Genomic DNA, 26,035 nt, shown 5'->3' on the forward strand with positions numbered 1-26,035 from the left:
ATATCTTACCTTCAATTTTCATTTCGTTTTTAGGGTTTTGTTGAGATATAGGCTTCACACCGCCGCCTGCCATGGAGGTTATCTCCGGAATTGCAGAGCTAGGGTTTCCAGCGACGGTGAAATAGTTATGGTTTTTTTGCTTCATCTTTGTTTCCCAGTGCGGAATAAATGAACACGAGGACAACAAGGCAAAGGTGTGGATCGGAAGAGAGGAAGGTATCTTACAACCAATTACAAAGCAAATACTTACCTGAGCCGGAGTCGAGAGAGGATGTGAGCGAAGAAGATACAACGGTGTTCTTGAATGTTGAAGAACAAAGCGATAAATGTGAGTGTTATTGGTTGCTGATGAGAGAGAGAGAGAGGGGGGGGGGTACGGTGGGTGGAGTCAGAGGGGTAGGATGATATTTTTTATTTTTTATTTTTTTATTATTTTTTAAATTATAACACAATAAAAAATGGAAAAAAGAAATAATAAGGGTAAAACGGACATTTCAATATTTTCAGGACCAAAAGTAAAGAAAAAACCTTGATTTTGGATCATCCATGTAAGTTGGAAACTTTTGGACCCTATCCAAAGTTTTTTAAATACCACAAGGACCAATTTTACATTTCTTCAACTTTATTTGCATGTATAAAAACATTATATATATATATATATATATATATATATATATATATATATATATATATATATATATATATATACACTATAGGTGACCAACCCTAGTAGGTAAAATTTGGCTAAGAGGCAAAACTAATCATATTTTCTAGCATTTGAGCATAAACGAACATTTTGTTAAGTATTAGAGGTTTTTATATCAATAACCCATAAACATAACTGAGTTTGTAGGGCCTTGAGTATAAATAGAGTTTGGGTTAGGCCTACATCCAAACATATTTAAGTCGTCTAAAGCTTTCTTCTTCGTCGTGTGATCCACAGTTGTCTTCTAATTGTTCTATGTTGAGTGGTTTTGTTAATAGTCAATTCCTCTTTAAGATTTTATTTTTTTCTCCTATTATTTTATGCGAGGATGGATACTAAAATGTTTAGATTAACCGACCTTATAATCTTGTAAGCTACATTTATTGAATATTTCTCTTTGAAATTGTATGTTATGATAACATAACTTTTTTATTACTAAAATTTAGTGTAAATATATCCAAATGTATTATTGTCTTGGATTTACTCATGCTCATGGTCGTAGCGGATGTTTATAAATTGTATTCAATGTTGAATTGAATGGTTCCAACTTCTTAATGATCGGGCTTACATCCAAACATAAAACCTATCTTTTTTGCTAAATCTTTCTCCTTCTCCATCGTGATTCAGTGCTCCTTCCTTTCTCGTATCTGTTGAGTTGTTTTCTTAATTTCCCTTTAAGATCTTTTTTTGCCTTACAGTTTATATGATTATGGCTGTAAGGATATCCAGATTCATCGACACTATAATCATGTATTGATGATATTTTTTGAAAATATATTAGATAATGTAGTTGAGCATAACGACCACCAAACTTTGGTTATTTGAATATCTATTTTGTATACATAGGACATGCGCAATTAGTTCATTGCATTTTAATAAGTTTATCCCTATCGCTTTCGTTCACAACCAATTACTTTTTTCATTATCTCAGTTTTGAGTTAATTTGTTAATTTAGATGCATGGCAATAGGAAGTACATCATATAACTGAGAACATAACTATTTTATAATTTTTTTTTTATGTAAATATATTACTTCTATTGGAGTTGTTCATGCTCATTAGTTTCACCGTCAATCTTAGTTGATGAATATGTGGTGCATCCATTTACTTATGTAAACCATCAAGACATAAAACGGCTAGGGTTTTATATTATTATCAAATGAGAAGTACAAGATACAATAAAAGGAAAATACATACTAGCTAATTACAGTTTTCTAGCTAATAGGCCAACATAAGACCCAATACAAAATAAAGTCCATAATCTTATTATCTTAATATCCCCTTCAAACTCACAATGCAACAAAGCAATATGCATTGAGAGTTTGTCATACATAAAATGAAATCGATGAACAGTCAATGGGTTTGCAAGAATATCAACAATCTGCAAAGTGGAGAGGAAACATAAGGAAGAGAGATAGTGCCATTCTACAGACGATGTCGTGTGTAATGACAATCAATCTCATTTTGCTTTGTACGCGCATGAAACACTGAATTATTGGCAATCATTATCACACTCTCGTTCTCATAATCCAAAGGGGTAGGCTGATAGATGTGAATGCTGATATCTGCAAGAAACCATCTCAACCAAACAATTTCTCAAGTAGCGATAGCCATGGCTCAATGCTCAAATTCTGTAGAAGATTGAGAGACAATATCTTGTTTCTTGCCTTTCCATGATATCAATGAATCTACTAGAAAAGCACAATACCCAGTAGTGGACTTACGATCATAAATATGACTATCCCAATTTGCATCACAATAGGCATATAAATCAAGAGAGGATGTTGATGGAAACACAAGAGTGGGGAACTGATTACCATGTAGATATCTCAAAATACAAAGAACGACTCCCCAATGAACAGTAGTAGGAGCAGTGACAAACTAGCTAACCACACGAACTGCATGAGCAATATCTGATCTAGTGACAGTCAGGTAAACCAAAATCCCTACAATGGCATGATAAAGGCTTGCATATGATAATGGGACACAATCAGTTGGAGAGTACTTTTCATTACTCTATATAGGCATATCAACTGTCCGATTATCCGTGAGTCGTGCACGTTCAAACAAATCAGAAATATACTTCGTTTGAGATAAAAGATAACCATTTGGAGACTGAGCAACTTCAATCCCCCAAGAAATACCATAGCAAACCCATGTTTTTCATAGCAAAATGGTGACCCAAATCACGCTTTAAAGACTTTATACTATCATGATCATCATCAGTAATAATCATGTCATCGACATATAATGAAAGAATAATCCGAACTGCATTCGTATATCGAACAAATAGAGTCGAGTCATTGTTACTTGGTTGAAAACCAAACGAAGTAATCACCATAGAAAATTTCTCAAACTAAGCACGAGGGGCTTGTTTGAGGCCATATAGTGTCTTCTGAAGCCGACAAACTTCACCTGATTGGTAAGCAATACCAGGGGGGAGGAGACATGTATACTTTCTAATGAAAATCACCATTTTAGAACACATTCAACCATATATATGGTCTAGCTCTGCCATTGTTCACTACCTTTCATATTTGCATAAAAGTGAACCAAAGAGTAACAATCATGATAACACATAAATATTAAATAGGTAACACAAGATGTGACTGAAACAAGTCGCATTAATTACTAGACAACCAAAATGTTGAAAATGTGCTAATTACATTAATATCAACCTACAATTTTGCATCTAATATGCAAGTCACGATAGCATCAACCAAAATGTAGGTATGATTATGATCAAGAAGTTTAAGCTTACAGTCTCATTGACCGAACCAACGTCTCATGTTGAACAAGGGTTTCCAAATAATTTGAAAATAATAAAATAAGTCATTTAAATACTGAATCATACTCGTCTTTTTCCTACGGAAACAAACAACAGATATTTTTCGCAAGCTGTCCCCGTGTCTATTAAATGAAGGCTTTCAACACATTTAAAATGTTTTGTATGTGAAAAGCATCATTGAAGTTCACTAGTCTTGATTATTGCACACTCGTCTTGGAATTATAAAATTGGACCCCCTCCTTATAAGTGTTGATCAACAAATCACCATTGTTGGTCAGTTGCAAAGCTCCTTTGATTGAAATCAAAGAACCATCTGTTTTCAATTTTAAAACCACAAACCAAGAAGCATCTCTCCATACCTAATTAAACAACTTTCACAAGAAATCAAAGCTAGAGAACCTTGGATGGTTGTTAGTTTGTTCAATACCCAACTCAAACCGGGTACATGCAATGTAATCATACCAAAAACATGAGTGTTCAAATCGAAGGTCAGTATACAAGAAATTCCTTTATCTTGTGATTCTGTATGATAAGCTTGTACCTCTCCAATGAAACACTCCACAGAAAGAATACGCGTGATATGACACATAAGTAGACTGAGGTTTAGGGAAGCAATTCCACACCAAATGCCACTCTTCACAGCATAAACAAATGAATGGTCTTTGGCACACGATATCAAGACAATTTTGTAATCATTATTGATTGGATCGAATCCAAACCCAATCCCTGCCCAAGGGAGTTTGTGAACTCCGAGGACATTCAGGCACACTTAGTAAGAACCTAATTGAAGGGTTCCATAGACTCAAATGATTTTTAATCCGCAAACAGATGATTCCATTACATGAATCAACAATTCTGCCACTATGAAACTGAACTAGTGTTATACCAATGTATCCACGTTTACTGCACAATGGTAACTGGTCTTCTCCATGTAATGTATAAAAATCTGCGTCTTCATTTCTGTAACTCTTTCCATGTCTGAATAGAATTTTTTTGTGGGGATCGAAAAGTGTGCATGCCAAAGAAACTGGGGCTAGAATACAACTGCATAATGACTTAGAGAGTGACCTAAATCCGAGGAGGGATTTAGGCAGTAGTCTTGTAAATACTTGAATAATTAACTCTTCACATAGATAATCTAACATTGTTTAGTCCTGCATTTTTTTTAACAAGATAAAAATCAGCTGAAATATATCAAACTATTTGTGTTAGCTTTTCAATGAATCAAATTCTTGACTGAAATCAAACAAAATCAGTTAAGTTTAAATTTGGTTTTCCTTATTCCTTGTATAAATATGCCATATTCTTTATTGATGCAACAATACTGTTCATTTGCTACCTCTCCATGATAGAAGATAGAAAACTTGAAATTTTAGTAGCCATCATCGAATAAATTGATAGGGAAAAAGATAAGATCTTAAAAGGGGAATTGACTATTAACAAAACAAGTTACCAGAGAAACGGAAGAAGAGGAACGACGGATCATGATGAAGAAAAAAAGCTTAGACGCCTTAAATATGTTTGGATATAGGCCCAACCCAAATTTTATTAATCCTCAAACTCTTTAAAGTTTAAATTATTTTCTATCTGATATTTATTTCGTTTATAAAATTTAATTTTGTTTATTTTTTGAAGTGTTTATATATAGAATTAGTTATTTAACAGAATGATTAATGTTATTGCAAATAAGAAATTCTTATGAAATGTATATTTACTATTCAGTTTTTCACCAAACACACATATATACTATTCCAGCTTTTAAATTTAGTTAATTGTTTTAATTAATATATGTTTATTTTTTTTCTTTATTTTAGGAAAAGATTCAAAAGGAGAAGAGGAAGATGCAAGAAGAGCTCGGGAAGGGCAAACACTTAAATGAAGAACATTGTCTTCTTTGATGCCCTTGGTGAGAGCCGCGGACAAGTTCGTGGAGTTGGAAGGAAACCAAGCATCAACAATCATTTAATTCCAAATCAACATTACAAACCTTCCAAATCCAAATATCAAAATACGGATAATTCCCAAGTTGTTGGATTAACCCAACAAATGCAATTTCAAATGCAACAATACATGTAACAAATGCAACAAATGCAACAAACGTACAATAATTCATTCATGTCCGTAATTCCTTACTTCCAACCACCAACCACCAACAGTGCCATAATTTTCATTTAATCCCAATATGTTTCAACAAAATACCTTTGAAGCAACCAACGAGACCGATGAGAGCAATGAAGATTGTGATTAATCTTTTATGTTATTTTAAATAATGTTTGTTGTAGACTTTTTATTGTATTTTATTTTGTTATATAGTAGATCTTGAATTTAAACTTTGATGGTTTGTTATGTTTGTTTAGTGTTTGACATTATGTTGCATATATAATGGCTAGATTTGTTTTTAAAAATAGGTTTGGTATATATAACAAAATTTGTGAAAAACATTTAAAAAAAAGACTTTACCGACGACATGTCTTCGATATAAGTTATAAGTCAGAATTGTAAAATGATTATGACTTATACCGACGGCATGTCGTCGGTAAAGCTCAAATGAAAAAAACGGTTACCATCATATCCCGACGATAAGTCGTCTGAATAGGTTGACCTTTCCCGATGACAAGTTGTCGATATAGGGTTGCCTCTGTACCGGCGACAAGTCGTCTGCTAAAGTATATAATAAAACTTTCTTTTTCTTGAAAATCACTTCCAATGACCATTTTCAGACGACAAGTCGTTGGGATTGATTGACCTATACCAACGACATATACCGACGATATTGTCCACTTATGTAGACGGAGCTGTACCGGCAACTTTGTCCAGAAGACTTGTGGTCGGAATAGGGTTTATCGACGACTTGTAGTCGGCATAGGGATAGAAAATATCATTGGTACAGGTTGCATCCTTGTAGTTAAGTTTTAGCCAAACATGTTTTTTAAATTTTTTATTAGAAATGCAAACTTCACTCTATTTTCTTAAAACGTTTTCTAGAAAACCAAAAGTCCAAAAGTAATTTTTAACAAACAAACATATCCTGGGTCTCTTACTTTAATTAGACGGAGACATTGAACAGTAATTAAGGAAAATTGCAAAGCCTTTTCTAATGCAAGATAAAAATACTCCGTTAATCCAAACAAAATCCACAGATCCTAAACATATCGAGATCTATCTAAAGATTTAAAAAAAAAAAATCTTAAAACCCTACTCTCCTTACAACGTCATGCCGTCAACACCAGACACCACCATTCCCCGTCACCGCTGCCCCTGCTATATGCAGTCCCCGGTCTTCGATGACAACGTTTGAAACCGCAATAGTCGATGCTGAATGCCATCCCTTAACTCATGCCTATCGTCAGGTTTTGTCGTCACAACCTTAATATATCTCACGTCTTTTATTTGGCTATACGTAAAAATTTGTCATAATAAAGAGAAATGATTCTTATACAGTTCTACCCATTATCCAAATAGCCAAATAGGATACGCTAGATATGACTGAGAATTCTTCTTTTAGTTTGCTGTTATATATGTTTACTTGTATATATATCTTGTGTACTTGTTAATTATTTGGCATTGGGACTCGTAAATCTATAATGCAAAATATCTAAAATGTCATAAATTAATAGATATGATACTAACCTTAAAAATGAAATCACACCAAATAGCCTTTGAAGCCTTTTCTCATATATATGCCCTAGGCTTATATATGCCCTATGCAGACGACAATTATGAACTCTGTCCAGACGACTTGTCGTCTCTAAAACTTATACCGACGACATGTGGTCTGTAAAAAGTCGTCGGTACAGGTTCGTCGCTAAAAGTCAAAAATGTCGTCGGTACAGATGTCGTCGGTATACACGTCGTCTATAAAAGGTCGTCGGGATTGATTTTCGAGGAAATAAAGAAAAGTTTTATTCGGACCCTATACCGACTACGAGTCGTCGGTAAAAGTGTGACCCTATAGAGACGACTTGTCGTTTGGAAAAGTTGATCAATACAGACCACATGTCGTCTGCAATGGGAAAACCATTTTTACAGTTATAAAGCTATACAAATGACATGTCGTCTTTATAGCCCCTTTTTTTTAAAATATTTTCCACATGTTTTGTTATATATACCATTTAAAACAAATCCAAAAGAGATATTTGCAGAATAATATAAACATAACATAACATACCATTAAAATCCAAAAAACACTTAATAAACATATCATTCATAACATACCATTAATTTAATTTGATTTTACAATTAAAAGAAATTCTTCAGTTGAATTACAACATTTGACTATTGTAGTGTTATTATGAACTACAAAATTCATACAGAAATAAAAGTGACCAAAGGGATGCTGACTAAATCCTCCAAAGGGTTGCTTTTTTTTAACCCATTTGCATTTATTATTGCTAATTGTCCAAAAGGCTGACACTTAGGAACATGGCTTCCTTCTGCAAGTCCTTCTTAGCCGATTATTATGATTACTGTTAAGAAGCATGAAAATATTAGTTAAATAGGTCAATATTGATCACTCTGTAGTTATACAGTTAGGTCTTTGGAAAAAAAATGAAAACAGATTACAAAAAAATAAGAAAAAAATGTGAAGATATAAAGTACATTGCTATTTACTGCATTTACCATCTAAATATGGAAAATGCACTAAATGGCAATGTACTTTTGCTTTTGAGTGAAGAGGTAGATAAGGTTAATAGCAGAAAATACAATAATCTTTGGGAGAGTACTGTGCCACATTCCATATTCGATTAATACTTTTTAAAGAATACTATACTATAATAAAACCAAATACACCCAACAAAAAATAAGCATATGATTTTGAAGAAAACATAATCTCAACTGACCTTCGGATCTTGTTCTCAAAGTATTTTGCTGCTTCATCATCCGGAAGACCAGCAAGATTCCATTCCAAAGAACAACTGAAACATGGTATTGACTAGGGATGACCATAACCGGATACCCGCCTATTTTAGCTGGAACCGGAACCACTCCCAGAACCGACAGTTCTGAAATTATTGGTTTTGGAACCAGAACCGCTTACAGCGGTTCCTAGAAATTTGGAACCGCTCCCGGAACCGCCAAGACCGGTTCCGGTTCCGGGTACCCGGTTTTTTGAATATTAAATTTCTTTATTTTATACATATGCCATTTAAACAAACTTATAAAAGCAATAGGAGTTCAAGATATAAACTAAATATATTAAAAAAAAAAAACTTGATCTTAAAACAGCAACAAGTGGAATTTAACAAGTCAGCAATGTCTGTAGTTTCAATATGTGAAGGAAAAAGAAATTAAGAATTATCAAGAAACTAAGAATTGCAAACAAATTAACAATTGAATTAACTAACTGACCTTTGCACCCTTCTCTTCATATCATCAATACTATTTCATATTCACAAAGAGACAATACCTTTAGACACTGACTGAAAATAAACCCAGGGAATATCCTTGTCACCATATCCAATTGAACGAGCAACTTTCTTAAAAGAGCAAAACTGCTTTTCAGGGACATAAATGTTTTCCTGATAAACCTGCATAATGTACATGAATGGTGTATGTCACCCTACTTAATCATGCTTTTACTAAAATGCCAATAAAAGTCTGGGGGGATTCATGTAACATTCTTTACCTCAGCTACTAGAAGAACCTGACCTTCTTTCTTGCAGAACTCAACAATGTCTCGTTGTTCTCTTCAGCAAGAACCTACACGTATTTAGAAAGAAAAAAAACTGGAAATTAATTATCATAGCATAGAGAAAACACATTTATTAGTGTTTAAAAACTAATATAGACTTACCTGGCCATTTGGGTTTCCTGGATTAATGAAAAAAAGGGCTCTCAGAGTAATACCCTTTTGTCTAGCAGTTGAGCTCAAAGACCTCAACTCCCTACCATGTTGCTTAATCAAGATAATAAGGAACCTGAAAAATCATTATGCATTGCTCTATTATCTTTCTTGTATCCAAAACGTTTTCAAAAAAGATACAGTGCATTTCCTTAAACCCTTAAACTGCACTTCCTGTTTTACCCCTGTGACTATATGTCTATATGCACCAGTAGCTCTACCAGGAGTTTGATCAAGAATCTGCCATGCTCGTTCGATGAAATCAGCATTGTAAGTTTTATATATGCAAATTAGTATACTTGAATGCATATATTGATTAAAAAGATGGAAAGTTTTCTATAAATATACTCATTATTAATTATTTCCCCGATATATACATCCCTGACATGCTTATTTAATAAGGTTTTTTAGTGAATCCAGTTCATTACATTACCTGAGCTAGAGAGACAATTTCACCACGTACAACATACTCACATTTCAAGACCTGGAAATTAAGGGGAAAAAATTAGTACAAAGGACATTCTAGCTAACCTTTCCTTGTTGGTGTTATAGAAACAGTAAAAGGGACTGGATCTACTTGAACTTAAAACCCCTAGATTAATCTTCAAAATCAAAAACAAAAATTAAACAGTTATCTTGTACCGAACTCCGATTCAGGCGTTAAGATTTAAACTGTATAAAGCTCAAGTAAGCGAACTAAAGCAAACAAGATCAAAGCGATGAACAAAGTGAAAAACATAAATGAGAAGCAAGGAAACGACCTTTGGGTTGAGGGAGTCGATAGTAAGCGGCGGTGTTGACTTGTCAGAAGCCATGGATGTGTCGGAAGGAAGAGATGTGAAGAATCGAGCAAGCCTAGCAGAAGTGTAGTACCGATTTGAAGAAGAAGACGATTGATGATGGGGATTGAGATTACAGATGAGTAGAACCTGGGAAAGGAATAGAGATTACAAGTTCCTGGTATAGAAGAAAAAACCGGACATCCAAAGAGTCGAAATCCAAAAGAGAAAGGGGGAGAAAACCTTTGTTGGGCAGCCGACTGGGATCGGCGAAGCAATTGAGAGGAAAATGTCTGGGCAGCGGACTGGAAAATGAAGACTGAAAGGGTTTTTGTTACGGTAAAACCCTATAGAGACGACATGTCGTCTCTATAGGTAAACGAAAACGGCATTAAAAAATAAAATAAAATAAAAAAACCGATCACGTGGATCGGTCCCACCTTTTCCAAACGACATGTCGTCTGGATAGCTTGACCAAAACGACATCGTATTCCATTTCTGCAAGACGGATAAAAAATATATCAAAATTAATTTTTAAGCACCCTATAGAGACGACATATCGTCTGCATAGGCTGACGAAAACGGCATCGTATTGCTTTTCTGCGACAAAGGATTAAAATAACTCGAAAATATGTTTTTAATTCCTCCTCACAACGACATGTCGTCGGTATTAAAATTCGATATACCCCCAATATTTTGCCCCTTCCCGCCGAGCCTATGCAGACGACTTGTCGTCTGTATAGCTTTTCTGGTCAACGACATATGGTCAACGTTTGAAAATTCTGTCCAGACGACATGTCGTCTCTATAGATCGATTTTTGCCGACGACATATGTCGTCTGGATAGGTGTCGTCTGCAAAGGGTTAGATCCTTGTCGTCACAACCGCAATAGTCGATGCTGAATGCCATCCCTTAACTCATGCCTATCGTCAGGTTTTGTCGTCACAACCTTAATATATCTCACGTCTTTTATTTGGCTATACGTAAAAATTTGTCATAATAAACAGAAATGATGCTTATACTGTTCTACCCAATATCCAAATAGCCAAATAGGATACGCTAGATATGACTGAGAATTCTTCTTTTAGTTTGCTGTTATATATGTTTACTTGTATATATATCTTGTGTACTTGTTAATTATTTGGCATTGGGACTCGTAAATCTATAATGCAAAATATCTAAAATGTCATAAATTAATAGATGTGATACTAACCTTAAAAATGAAATCACACCAAATAGCCTTTGAAGCCTTTTCTCATATATAGCAGATTAATTCCGGCTTTTTTATCTCTTCTCATTTGAAACCCATGGTTTGCCTGCCTGCCTGGCACCCATCTAAATTCCAATGCATCCCCTAATTAAGTGAATCAATATTCAAAGGAAGATCACAAAAGACAAAGTTGGAAGTATGGCTGTAAAGATATCCAGATTCATCAACATTATAATCATGTATTGATGATATCTTTTGAAAGTATATTAGATAATGTAGTTGATCATAACGAAGATCAAACTTTGATCATTTGAGTATCTGTTTTGTATACATAGGACATGCACAATCGGTTCATTGCATTTTAATAAGTTTATCGATTGCAAGTATGACAAACAGAACTAAATAGAATTGTATCACCAATATTTATACATAAATAAATAGGCTTATATATGCCCTATGGCTTTCATTCACAACCAATTACTTTTTTCATTTTATCTCAGTTTTGACTTTTGAGTTAATTTGTTAATTTAGATGCATGACAATTGGACCTAGATCATGTAACTGGGAACATAACTATTTTATTATAAATTTTTTGTGTAAATATATTAATTACTTCTGTTGGAGTTATTCTTGTTCATTAGTTACACCGTCAATCTTAGTTGATGAACATCTGATGCATCCATTTACAAAAAACATGAATATATATATATATATATATATATATATATATATATATATATATATATATATATATATATATATATATATATATATATATATATATATATTGACAAGAATTCTAAACTTATTCAAACAGAGAAGAATTTTAATTGCACCCTATTACAACTGATTTTTATCTTGTTGGAAAAATGCAGATGTCAGAATATATATGCGAAGAGTTGATTGTTGAAATATTTACAAGACTACCACCCAAATCCCTCCTCGATTTAGATCACTCTCTAAATCGTTATATACTTGTATTTTTAGCCCTGGGTTCATGCGCATGCACACTTTCCGATCCCCACAAAAAATCCGCTTCACGCATGAAAATATTGACAATAATAAAATAGCAGAAGACGTTTATACATTACACGGAGAAGACGAATTGCCATTGTGTTTGTTTCCCAAACATGGATATATTGGTATAACAACAACAATTCCGTTTCCTTGTAGCAATAGGTTCAGAACTGTTGGTTCATGTAATGGAACTTTCTGTTTGAAGACTAAAAATGGTTTGACTCTATGGAACCCTTCAATCAGACGCAAAGTAAGAGTGCCTGAATGTCCTCGGAGTTCTGAACTCGCTTTGGGAGGTATTGGGTTTGGATTTGACCCAATCAGTGATGATTACAAAATTGTTTGGATATCATATGAAAAAGACACTTCATTTGTGTATGCAGTGAAAACGGGCACTTGGTGTGAAGTTGCTTCCCCTAAACCAGTTTACTTCTGTGTTATATGAGGCTTTTTTATTCAATGGAGTGTTGCATTGGGAAGTAACTCGTGATCATATCAAATCACAAGACATATACCTCCTTCCTATGTACTGACATTCGATTTGAGTACTCATGTTTTTTGGTATGATTCCATTGCCTGGACCCACTTGGGATTGGTTAACAACACGAATAACAACCATCCAAGATTCTCTAGCTTTGATTTCTTATCGTATGGATGTTGATGATACTTGGATTCGGGTATGGAGAGATGCTTCTTGGTCTGTGGTTTTTAAATTGGGAACAGGTAAACTTCCAGTTGATGGAGCTTTTCAATTCCAACCACAACCGCAAACGACCAACGAGTGTAATTTGTTGCTCACTACTTATGGGGAAGGGTTCCAAATTTATAATCCCAAGACAGGGGTGCGATCAGGAGTACTTGGATTCAATGCTGCTTCTAGTTTAATAGACTTTCGGGAGTGTGTCGAAACACTTCATTTGTTAGACATAGGGGAGGTTGCTTGCAAAACAACTCAACTATGAGGAAAAAATTTACATCATATATTTGGGTTTTTGACGCATTTTGATTACCATTTTAGTCTTTATCATTGGTACAAAAGAGTTGATATTACTTACTGATTCCTTCATTCTATTAATAAAAAACCGAATATGTAATTTCCCACTTCTTTGCCAATAAAATGAGATCTTATTGGGGCTGTTTTAACGGCTAGACTTTATATAAATTGAACTTCAAGAAGCAGGAATTACATTGTACAATATAGAAGGTGTTGGTCCATGAGTTCCATATCAAATCCCTACACCATTTAGCTTTATTTTTAAGCCATAAAATGCTCAAAGTCTTGACCTCATAAGTTAGAGTAGACAATATCTTCACTTTGCTATTGAAAATCATACCGTGCCTGTACGTCCATATGGTAAATAATAGCACCCTTGAAATCGCTTCAAAAATATCTTGAGACCTGTTTTCACACCATAAGTAGAGTTTATCCCTAGGAAGGCATTAAATGAGTCGTTCAATATAGGAGTCCATGAAAGCATTGCAAAGCGGACACATGGTGCATGCGATGATTACCGCCTACGTGTGAGGTTGAACCAGGTGGACAATCTATCAAGTCTCAACCACTAAATGAGGACGTTTATTTTGTTGGAACTACCTTAGACCAATGAGGCTAACGTTTTTCATTGTCAACAGTCGAAAGGTAATAAAAATATGTTGCATTTGCTTATAATAATGTCTTTTTGTCATCTTGATTCTACATGCTGTTGGCCCTAATGATTTCTAAAGTATTGTGGAAATAATTGTAATTTTGCTACCTGTATTCTTGTAAATTAAATTACCAAAGAGCTTCTATCTCAACAATATCCCGTGTTGTCCTCTGTCCTTGAGGTTGAGTGTTCAAGTCTCGTTGTGGACATAGATAGAATTAAGGTGTATTTTAGGAGTAGACTTTTTTGCTACCTTAGATTTCCAACCATTAGACTTTTTTAATCCGGCCTTTCTCATTCAATTTAACGAGTACTTGATATGCATTAATGGTCTTGTTTTGATTGTATGTTATTCATGTAGGCAAGCTCGAATCTAATGTGCGTCATACAAATTAGAAATTGGATTCTCTAACTATATGACCACATGAATGACCAGTTATATCTATGACAAACATGAGAGAGAGACAGATTTATTACCTCTTGTCGTAGAAAGCTATTTCGTAAAATACATTAGGATTAAAATAAATGAGACTATTTATAGAGTGGTTGACCTAATAATAATGGGCAAAAAAATCATGGGCCGAAGTCAATGCTGGCAAAATTGGTCCTAGTGTGAGTCAAAATTTGCTCTCAAAGAAAACATGTTATGCTGCTTGAGCATTTGTTGCCCGCTTAAGGAATGTTGGCTGCTTACTCATAAATAGCCTACTCTTGCTAATAGGGGCGGAGCCTCTAAGCCAGGGGGCCATGACCCCCTGATTTTTGACCTCCTTAATACTGATTTTATATATAATAGATTGGTTTTATTTGTTGACTAAGCATTTGGCCCCATGTTCATGATATACGTATTTCTATATATTCATATAAATAACTAACTATAAAATAGAAACACAATCTTATTTGATGTTTGTTAGTTTCTAAGCTCATATTTATTTAAATAAAAGAATATTATAAAGATTTAAGAAAAATTAAAATTATTGAAAATAATTTGATCTGGTAATTGTCAATGTATAATTATTAATTCTGTAAAATAATTTTTTGTACCGAAATATAAATATTGTTATTATATTTTACTACTTTGCTAACTATTAGTAAATCATAGTCTACGTCTAAATGGTAAAACAATGACTATTGGTTTCAGCCCTTCCGATTGTCCGTGTTTCCCCGTGCTTGCTAATTGCCATACGCAACCTGCTTAAGCTGACTATCAATACGTAGCCATGCTTATGATAACTCCAATAAGCAACTCAAGCCTCTACACTCAACAAATTTGTTCATTTTTACCCCCTAGCTAGATTTTTCATTTAAAGGGAGGCCACACCTTAGCTGACACACTCAACAAGTTTGTTCATTTTTACCCTATAGCAAGAGTTTACCTTTAAAGAACGGTCACACCTTAGCTAATGGGATGAAGTTGTTGGGTCGGAGCGTTGCTTTATTCAAGGGAGAAAAACAAAAGTAATTGACTAGAAATGGAGGAGGGCGTAAAAGGTTGTTTGGCAGGATTTGAATTTATAAGAGTTGAATTTTTAAGTGGCCTGAATTTCTAAGAGGGTCTGAATTTTTAACATCTAAATTTTCAAATGTTGTTTGGTTGGAACCTCTGAATTGTAGTGCTGAATTATAAAATTGCCATTTTACCATTCTATGTTATTTTTTGCTAAATTTAACATTTTTTTTATAAAATAACTGAATAAACTTCTTGAATAATTATAAAAAATTTCCAAACACCATATAAAATCCAGATTAAACATAAATCCAAATCAAACATAACATTATCATTTCTTGATTATACCCAAAGCTCATGTTTCGTTGCTTTGTGAAATCTTTTTGAACCATCACCATCCATAACAAATCTAATGTTAATGAGCTCCGTAAACTTGTGGGTATGAAATCTCCTCTACTAATAGACACCACATTTTCAAGATATAACATTATACTTTCATTTAGTGAATCCATAACATGCTAATAATCAGATTTCATCAAGCAAAACATCAAAGCATATGATTTCATCAGCAAAATATTATCATATTTCAGAAGGAAAAAAAAAAAGCAAAGCATATGATTTCACTAGCAACATTAACAAATTTCAAAGATCAACAACAGATGTCAACGACAATTCAACACATAATAACAAGATCCCCAACAAATTTTAGCAAATGAACAAAATCAGCAACTTATATTAGCAACAAGGAACACATTTTCAATAAAAAAAGAACAATGAGAAACTAGTAACATATTCTCAGCAATATATTTCACCAAATAAACACAATCAGAAATCAACCAATATATTTCAGAAATCAACACATTATCATAAATTAAAACTGAACCACAACTAACCTCAAAGTAAGGTTCTAGTTTGGTGGAACGACTTCAAAAGATGCTTTGAATTTAGAAAAAAAAAAAAAAAAAAACTTTCACTGTAAAAAAAAAAAGAGCAACAATTCTCTGATTCTCAAATTACAGGGGAAACATACTCGATTTTCAAGCATAAAACTTGAAATACATAACAATAGAAAAAGAAAATTTTACATGCAGAAGATTCCAGAGGCGAAGGCGACAAAGGTGAAGCCACCGGAGGTGGAGGCGGAGGCGGCACATGTGAAGCAACAACAAAATTTGCTTGAAAACATTCTAGAAAGATTATACTTAATATCTAACATGTTATTATGATTATAATTATTATTATTACTATTATTATTTCATGAATTTATAAATGTATTTTATATGTAAAAGAAACGCATTTGTTTATTTAAAATTGTATTTATACCTTTAAAAATAAATAAAGACACTTAATACTATATAAAAAAATTTGTAAAGGTATATAAATATAGGTATATGCATTTTTCATTTTAAAATTGTGTATAAATATTTGTATGCTTTTTATTTATATTACTTATTAATATGTATATATAATGCAATTTATACGTATTTGTATCTATAAATACGTATATAACATTTTTACATGTATAGAGATATTAATAGGATTTTTATACGTTTTTATATGTATATTTTTAGATATATAACATTTTTTTATGTATAAAGGTACAAATACATACACAATGTTTTCATCGGTAAATTATATATATATATATATATATATATATATATATATATATATATATATATATATATATATATATATATATATATAGAATTTACCTACTAGGTGACCGACTCTAGCAGGTAAAATTTGGCTAATTCGACAATGCTGAGAATGAGTTTTGGAGATGAAGCTAACCTGATATCCATGCTTTCATTATTCGCGTTTTTTCGCTTCGCTCTTCAAAATATCATCGATTCATGATTTTGGAGGTTAGATTTTTGGTAGCAAAGAACACAATAACAAATATTATGAAAGGAAAAATTAGGAATCTTTTGAGCAATTCCTGAACGACATCTAGAATTTGAGCGGTAAAAGAAAAAAATGGTAGCCTAAGAAGATGACATTTCCGTATGCTAAGGAATTTCTCTTGACCGGAGTGTCGAGCCCCTGTGTCCCCTCTTTATGTGTTCCTAAAGTACTTCTCCATTGAGGTATGGGGTGTTTTATGATTGTAAACCAGCGATAGAGAGACCTACTATATGTAAGTCTTTAGTCGTCATAAATGGTGTTCTTTCGTTGTGATGCTACCATTTTCTTGAGAAGAGAAAAAGGTAGCAATGGTGGTTTTGACAAGAGAGAGAGAGAGAGGGCCAACGACTGAAGAGCGGCTGGATTAGGGTTTCAAATTGACGAGCTGCTGTCTCTCGACGATAACGAATGAATAAGAGGCACAAAGGGTTGTTTCGGAAAATTACATAAGTATTTTAGGTGGGATAAATTGTTGGGCAAGGGGGGGGGGGGGGGGGGGGGGGGGGCTAATAAAATGCCATGTGACAAATTTGTTATTATTTATTAGAATAGGGGATAGGTTGGGAAAAATGAAAGCAATCGTTTATATACATATAATATTGGTCTTGGTGAAAAAATCAAGGGCTATGGCCCTTAAGAGGATCTGACACAATTAGCATTTAAACAAGTGTCATTGTATGTAATTATTTATTTTTGTCAAACATTCTTATAATAAATAAAAACTATAGCTTCCAACTACCTGTAACTTGCTACCTACTACCGGTTAGACGGAGACATGGAGCGGTAATTAATGAAAATTGCAAAGCCTTTTCCAATAATGCGAGATAAAAATACCCCTTTAATATAAAATTCACAAATCCTAAACCGTGATCTATCTAAAGTTTTATAAAATGCCACAAAAATAGAGGAAAGAGGAAAACATGTCTCAAAACTTACCAAAAAGAAAAGCCTTTTCTAATGCGAGATTAAAATACTCCTTTAATAGAAAATCCACAAATCCTAAACATTATCGTGTGATCTATCTAAAGGTTTATAAAATGCCACAAAAATATAGAAAAGGGGAAAACAAGTCTCAAAACTCACCAAAAAGATAAAAAAAACCTTTAAATCCTACTCTCCTTACAACGTCAGGCCGTCACCACCGGACACCACCATTCCCCGTCACCGTTGCCCCTGCTATGTGCAGCCTCCGGTCTTAGTTGACAACCGTTAAAACCCCAATAGTCGATGCTGAATGCCATCCCTGAACTTATGCCTATCGACAGGTTTCGTCTCACAACCTTAATCTATCTCACGTCTTCTATTTGGCCATACGTAAAAATTTGTGATAATAAAGAGAAATGATGCTTCTACAGTTCTACCCAATATCCAAATAGGATACGCTACATATGACTATGAGAACTCTTATCTTAGTTTGTTGTTATGTTTATTTGTATATATATCTTGTGAACTTGTTAATTATTTGGCATTGGGACTCTTAAATCTGTAATACAAAATATCTAAAATGTCATAAATAAATAGATATTCTTGTTCATTAGTTACACCGTCAATCTTAGTTGATGAACATCTGGTGCATCCATTTACAAAATAACATGAATATATATATTGACAAGAATTCTAAACTTATTCAAACAGAGAAGAATTTTAATTGCACCTTATTACAACTGACTTTTATATTGTTGGAAAAATGCAGATGTCAGATTATTTATGCCAAGAGTTGATTGTTGAAATTTTTACAAGACTACCACCCAAATCCCTCCTTCGATTTAGATCACTCTCTAAATCGTTATATACCTGTATTTCTAGTCCCGGGTTCATACGCTTGCACACATTCCGATCCCCACAAAAAAATCCGCTTCACGCATGAAAATATTGACAATAATAAAATAGCAGAAGTCGTTTATACATTACACGGAGAAGACGAATTGCCCTTGTGTTTGTGTCCCAAACGTGGATATATTGGTATAACAACAACAATTCCGTTTCCTTGTAGCAATAGGTTCGGAACTGTTGGTTCATGTAATGGAACTTTCTGTTTGAAGACTAAAAATGGTTTGACTCTATGGAACCCTTCAATCAGACGCAAAGTAAGAGTGCTTGAATGTCCTCGGAGTTCTGAACTCGCTTCGGGAGGTATTGGGTTTGGATTTGACCCAATCAGTGACGATTACAAAATTGTTTGGATATCATATGAAAAAGACACTTCATTTGTTTATGCGGTGAAGACGGGCACTTGGTGTGAGATTGCTTCCCCTAAACCTGAGTTTACTTATGTGCGACGTGAGGCCTTTTTATTCAAAGGAGTATTGCATTGGGAGGTAAATCGTTTTGACTTAGACTTTTCTTGTATACTGACATTCGATTTGAGCACTCATGTTTTTGGTATGATTCCATTTCCTGGATCGGCTCTGGACCGGTTGACAACAAGACTAACAACCATCCAAGATTCTCTAGCTTTGATTTCTTATCGTATGGATGTTGATGATACTTGGATTCGGGTATGGAGAGATGCTTCTTGGTCTGTGGTTTTTAAATTGGGAACAGGTAAACTTCCAGTTGATGGAGCTTTTCAATTCCAACCACAACCGCAAACGACCAACGAGTGTAATTTGTTGCTCATTACTTATGGGGATGGGTTCCAAATTTATAATTCCAAGACAGGGGTGCAATCAGGAGTACTTGGATTCAATGCTTCTGCTAGTTTAATAGACTTTCGGGAGTGTGTCGAAACAATTCATTTGTTAGACATGGGGGAGGCTGCTTGCGAAACAACTCAACTATGAGGAAAAAATTTACAACATTTGGGTTTTTGATGCTTTTTGATTACCATTTTAGTCTTTATCATTGGTACAAAAGAGTTGATGTTACTTACTAATTCCTTCATTCTATTAATAAAAAACCGAATATGTAATTTCCCACTTCTTTGCCAATAAAATGAGATCTTATTGAGGCTGTTTTAACGGCTAGACTTTATATAAATTGAACTTCAAGAAGCAGGAATTACATTGTACAATATAGAAGGTTGTTGGCCCATGAGTTCCATATCAAATTCCTACACCTTTTAGCTTTATTTTTAAGCCATAAAATGCTCAAAGTCTTGACCTCATAACTTAGAGTAGACAATATCTACACTTTGCTATTGAAAATCATACCATGCCTATACGTCTATATGGTCAATAATAGCACCCTTGAAATCGCTTCAAAAATATATTGAGACCTGTTTTCACACCATAAGTAGAGTTTTCCCACACTATAAGTATATTATATCCCTAGGAAGACATCAAAGGAGTCGTTCAATATAAGAGTCCATGAAAGAATTGCAAAGCGGACACATGGTGCATGCGATGATTACCCCCTATGTGCGAGGTTGAACCTGGTGGACAATCTACCGAGTCTCAACCGCTAAATGAGGACATTTATTTTTTTCGGAAACTATCTTAGACCAATGAGGCAAAGTTGTTCATTGTTAACGGTCAAAAGGTAATAAAATTATGTTGCATTTGTTATAATAATGTCTTTTTGTCATCTTGATTCTAGGGGCCGTTGGCCCTAATGATTTCTAAAGTATTGTGGAAATAATTGTTTTTTTGCTACCTGTATTCTTGTAAATTAAATTACCAAATGGCTTCTAGCACAGCGGTATCCGGTATTCCCTCCCTCCTTGAGGTTAAATGTTCAAGTCTCGTCGTAGGCATAGATGGAATTAAGAGGTATTTTAGAAGTAGATAGGTTATATTATATTTTATGTTCAAAAAAGAAAAAGAAAAAAAAACTTAAAAGTAATGCAAATGATTTAGGATATTATTTCATTTTGCTACCTCATATTTCCAACCATTAGACTTTTTTAATCTGGCCTGTCTCATTCAATTTAACGAGTACTTGATGTGCATTAATGGTCTTATTTTGATTGTATGTTATTCATGCAGGCAAGCTCCAATCTAATGTGCGTCGTACAGATTAGAAGTTGGATTCTCTAACTATAGGACCACATGATTGATCGGTTATATCTATGACGAACATGAGAGAGAGATTTATTACTTCTTGTCATAAAAGGCTATTTCGTACAATACATTAGGATTACAATAAATGAGACTATTTATAGAGTGGTTGAGGGCAAAAAACGTCATGGGCCGAAGTTAGTGTTGGCAAAATTGGTCACAGTGCGAGTCAAAACTTGCTCTAAAAGAAAACATGCAATGCTGCTTGAGCATTTGTTGCACGCTTAAGGAATGTTAAGTTGGCTGCTGACTCATAAATAACCTACTCCTGCTAACAGGTGCGGAGCTTCTAAAGGGCCAGGGGGCCATGGCCCACTGATTTTGGACCTCCTTAATACTGATTTTATATATAAAAGATTGGTTTTATTTGTTGACTAACCATTTGACCCCATGTTCATGATATACGCATTTTTATATATGCATAAATAACTAATTGTAAAACAGAAACACCATCTATACAACAACGTATTTTTGCCCCAGAGACGCATCAATAATCAGAGACAAAAAATAGTAAGCTTATGTTATATTTTTTTTCAAGAATCTTTTCAAATTTCAAATTCGGGCCATATGATGTTTTTGAAAGTCAAGGGCATAATTGTAATTTGACAAATGTTAATTTTGGTTGTAGTAGCGTGCAACTGACTGTTAAATCTAAATTCGAGTATAATAAAATCAAATTGTATGCTTTATTGTTATTATCCCTATTACTCTCAGTTTCTAATTGGAATTCCCCATCTTTGCAGTGAACTGATTGTGTCACATATAAATAAAAAGAAAGGTGTGTAATTTATTTGTAATTTTGATTAAATTTTCTTTTTTTATCCATTTTCGTGGAATCTCCATTGTAATTAAAGGTGTGTATTCTATTTGTAATTTTGATAAAAGTATCCTTTTAATCCATTCTAATATTAGATTTAAGTTCAGTTAATGTTTCAGGCATAAGAAACATGACATGTTTATTGAAGCCTATGGTTACATATGCTAGGTATTTTAAAAAAGAAAAAGGATTTGATGCATGACATTTTAGGGAGTAGGGTAACCCCACCATCTTGCTTTACTGTGGACATCATTTGTGGGCTGAAAGGTCAAAAGCCTTATATAAAAAAGTGTCATCCTAAAAAATAGTGGTTATGTATATCATCATTTATGTTGTTACTCTTAAAATTCGTTTATTTTTATGTAGTTTTTGTTTGTTTTCATTTAAAAAAAAATAGACAAATAAACATGATTCGAAGATTGATGTAATTATTGTTTTACCCTTCAAGGATGGTTCAAGGTCACACATTTTGAATCTCATTTTTTTTCAGTCTGCAACTGCTGTCGTAGGAGGTGGAATTTTGTGAAAATGGGCTAGCAATGACTATCGGTGATCTGCATATGCTGATCTTCAACATAAGCTTGTTAAGAGGTGATATTTTGAATGAACGACATGCTGCTTGAAGTGTAAGTACGTTTCCATTATCAGTAAATGAATATAAATATCTTTTTATTATGAGTAAAGAGTAAAGTAGATTGTCTATATTGGTAAAAGGAGTAAATCATGTTTTTATTTCTCACAATTTGCCCAATAGGAACTAATATTTAATGTTTGTAATTTACTATTGAAAACATTATCATAAGTTGAAATGTTTTTTTGGGAAAGGATCCAACGATTCTTTTAGGATGAACTTCAAAATGTTTATTTTACCATTTTCTTTATTTTCTCTAGATTGCACAATAACCTTTTTGTGCCTCCTTTTGCATTTAAACGACTAAACTATTTTATGTTGTTATCAGTATCCTATTTGCTTCAAAAGTCAACATATTTTACTTTTAATTGAGGAACTAATGCATTGTTTTTCGGCTTCAAGGTATGATATTTAAAGTTGATTTTAAAAAAGACGAGAAATCCTTTCAACTTAAGGAAGGTCATTGGATGACCATAACCACAAATTACATAAATAAAGGAGATGTAGAGACTGTATCAACGAGCTACAAAAAAAGTTCAAGTGACTTTTAAAGCTAGGAAACAACATTGAACCATCCTCAAATTTAATGGTAGCCCTTCACTTGATTGACGTTGCACTTTTCATCAAGATATGTGTAGTCAAGTAAAGATGGGTAGAGTTAGCATGATCCTTCATTTTCACTGCAAAATCAGTTGATTTTTGTGACCTTTCTTGAAAAATGTTAAGTTTATGATGTTGATCCTATGTGACAAAATGGAACAATTTAAAAAATTACTTCATGAGACTTTTATATTAGAATCTTAGCATATGTTTGGTTGATCATAATATCTCAATTGTCGCAAACAGGGCTCAAGAGATCTCAACTGGTTTATGTCAACCTAATGTTTAGCATATGTAACTATGTCTAGGCATCTGAACATAGTTAAATTAATTTTCTCACTCCCATTAATTTTAAGACAATATGTATATGGTCATAGCATTTACATATAATTAAGCCATATATGTCCATATGAATATATGATGCATGCAGTTGCAATTATGAATATAATCCTGATTTATAAATCATATATGCTTCATTTAAAAATTAGCAAACACAAAAATTGAATGGATTTTTATTTTTATTTTTATTTTTTGTTTTCATGTTAGTGTTAGGGTTGGATACTTCTAACCTAGCATAACACAAAATCGAAAAATTATTGGCAAATGATGACATCAAATGGAATTTGACATTTCTTGTATTTAACCCATGATTTTTAGAAAATTCAACCAATGTTTTTTACACAAACTAAAAAGGTACGTACGATTCATTAGAATTGTGTAGAATTGCGTAAATATGGATGATAGTTTAACTTTGTTACCTAACCATTTTTTATTTTTTTTATTTTTTTATTTTTTTTGCTTTTTACTATTTTTTAGAAATTTTAATGATGAGTTATAAAAACTCTTTGATCGATTAGATCTTCGTAACAGGTAAGTAAAGAACGTAAAAAACAAGGAAATAAAACACAAGTATGGATCACAATGAGTCGAATGATTAGATTACTCAATCCTCAGCGGAGCTCGACTAAGAACTTCCGTTGTAGAGGACTTCTAGGGTTACAAAATAAGAACGATGAATATGCTGAACAATACTTTTCTAATCGTTTCTAATCATTTCGTTCTAGGATGCATGCAAGCATCTATTTATATTAAACCCTACAAAACTCACGGATGGACAGCCCATACCGGAGATAAACATGGACTAGCTAACGATCCCAATAGACGCAACACAATACTGGACCTAACAATCTCCCCCTTTGCGTCAATTTGGAGCGAGACTACTGTTTCTTCTTGCTTGGACCAGCAGCGGGAGCCTTCTTTGTTGTATCAAACAGACGTGAGATAAGTGCAAGGATAGTCTGTCTGAAGCGAATGTACCATTGAATCATATCATCAAAGTACTTTATATCATCCGCTGTGTTCTGCTTGCACCGATGGAAGATCCCTAAGACATGTTCCAAACAAGCAGTGGTATAGAGATGTTTGTCTGCCAAGGCGAAAAGACATTTCTGTCCTTCGTTTCTGGTAAACATGACGGGGTTTCTCTTTGGGTCAATCTTCCCCATCTGCATCTTGTTGAGATCACTGGCAGAGCCAACAAGAGATATGGTAGGCTTTTTCTTGAATACGCTCGCTATCTCCTGATCCATCAGGGCAACTTCCATGACATAGCATACAAGCATCCTCTTAAAGTAGTCGATGATCGGACCATATTCAGCTTCATTTGTAAGAAGGATGTTGTGTAAGATAATCCAGTCATGGGGATTAAGGTTGGGAAGATCTGCAAGTGAGATGGCATGTTCGGTCTTGGCAGATCCTCGTAGTATCTTGAACCGAATGTTGGTGAAGTTGCCTTCCCTGTACGGCTTTAGAACCCGAACATTGATAATCTTCTGAGCGCTCCATGTTTGCTACTGTGGTTGAGCGGCCCTCAGATAGAAATCAACTAAGTCCCTATCAATTTTTGGATGAGAATGAGGGAACTCAGCAATGTTGGCAAAGGCATGAAAGATAAACGCCTTTCGGGTCAGTGGCATATCGAAATAAGAGTCGACAGTGTTAGAACGATCTAAAGAGATCACGGGTTCTAGCCACAAGATACTGGGTGTTTCGATGGCTTCTTTAATCAGTTTCTTAAGAGTCCAAGGAGGAAAAAGGGTTTTCCTGCTCTCGAGAAGGTCATGGGCTTCTTTCTGTCTCCTTTCGGCTTCTTCGACCTCTCTAGCCACACGAGCGCTGATGTCAGCCTCTTTATCTCGACCCTGTCACTTCAAAAGGTCGGAAATTGTCTCCTTATCATCATCATCACTCTCCTCAGCAATTTTCTTGCCTTTGTCTTTCACACCGGAACATGAGGCTTGGCCTACTGGAGAAGGTTCGGTTGTGTGTGTTGCTGTTGAAGTAGGAGGCGGTTGAGACACCTTCTCTTTTTCTCCCCCTTGTTTCGGAATGGACACGAAATCAAGGAGCCCTTCAATTTTGCTCAGTAGAGAGAGGGCGGGAGCAAGCTTCTCTGCAAGGTCACGCCTCACAGAATAATTGAGGATCGGGTCATGTGCTTCAAGGATGTTTGAGATAGCTGAGTGGACATCCGAAACACACGATTTAACCACCTCTCTTTCAGATCGAAGAGACTCAATCTACTGTTGAGAGTTGAATACTCTTGACCTTCAGAGCAGTAGTCTTCCTTGCGAGAGCATCCATGAGG

The 26,035-nt window shown here is 34.2% G+C and overlaps 1 protein-coding gene and 1 long non-coding RNA gene across 5 annotated transcripts; one reads left to right on the forward strand and one right to left on the reverse strand.

Moving 5' to 3' along the window:
- Positions 1-7,663: 7,663 nt before the first annotated feature.
- Positions 7,664-10,524, reverse strand: LOC128127001 (uncharacterized). Of its 4 annotated transcripts, none has more exons than XR_008224987.1 (6): positions 10,097-10,524; positions 9,769-9,819; positions 9,288-9,411; positions 9,120-9,193; positions 8,335-9,021; positions 7,664-7,959 (listed from the first exon to the last, which is right to left on the reverse strand). It is a non-coding gene; the product is annotated as an uncharacterized LOC128127001 (long non-coding RNA). The 4 variants fall into 4 exon arrangements; XR_008224988.1 differs by having other exon boundaries at positions 9,288-9,575; XR_008224989.1 differs by having other exon boundaries at positions 8,335-8,409; positions 8,901-9,021; positions 9,288-9,819.
- Positions 10,525-12,327: 1,803 nt separating this feature from the next.
- Positions 12,328-12,786, forward strand: LOC128127393 (putative F-box protein At3g16210). The gene has a single exon (XM_052765874.1). The coding sequence runs from the start codon at positions 12,328-12,330 to the stop codon at positions 12,784-12,786; it is 459 nt and encodes a 152-aa protein (XP_052621834.1).
- Positions 12,787-26,035: the final 13,249 nt, after the last annotated feature.

The sequence above is a fragment of the Lactuca sativa genome, chromosome 7 (assembly GCF_002870075.4).
Source record: "Lactuca sativa cultivar Salinas chromosome 7, Lsat_Salinas_v11, whole genome shotgun sequence".
Lineage (NCBI taxonomy): Eukaryota > Viridiplantae > Streptophyta > Magnoliopsida > Asterales > Asteraceae > Lactuca > Lactuca sativa.

What these genes read in the sequence shown, in the direction of transcription:
- LOC128127393 (XM_052765874.1), top strand. Translation starts at nt 12,328, where the DNA reads ATGCACACTTTCCGATCCCCACAAAAAATCCGCTTCACGCATGAAAAT.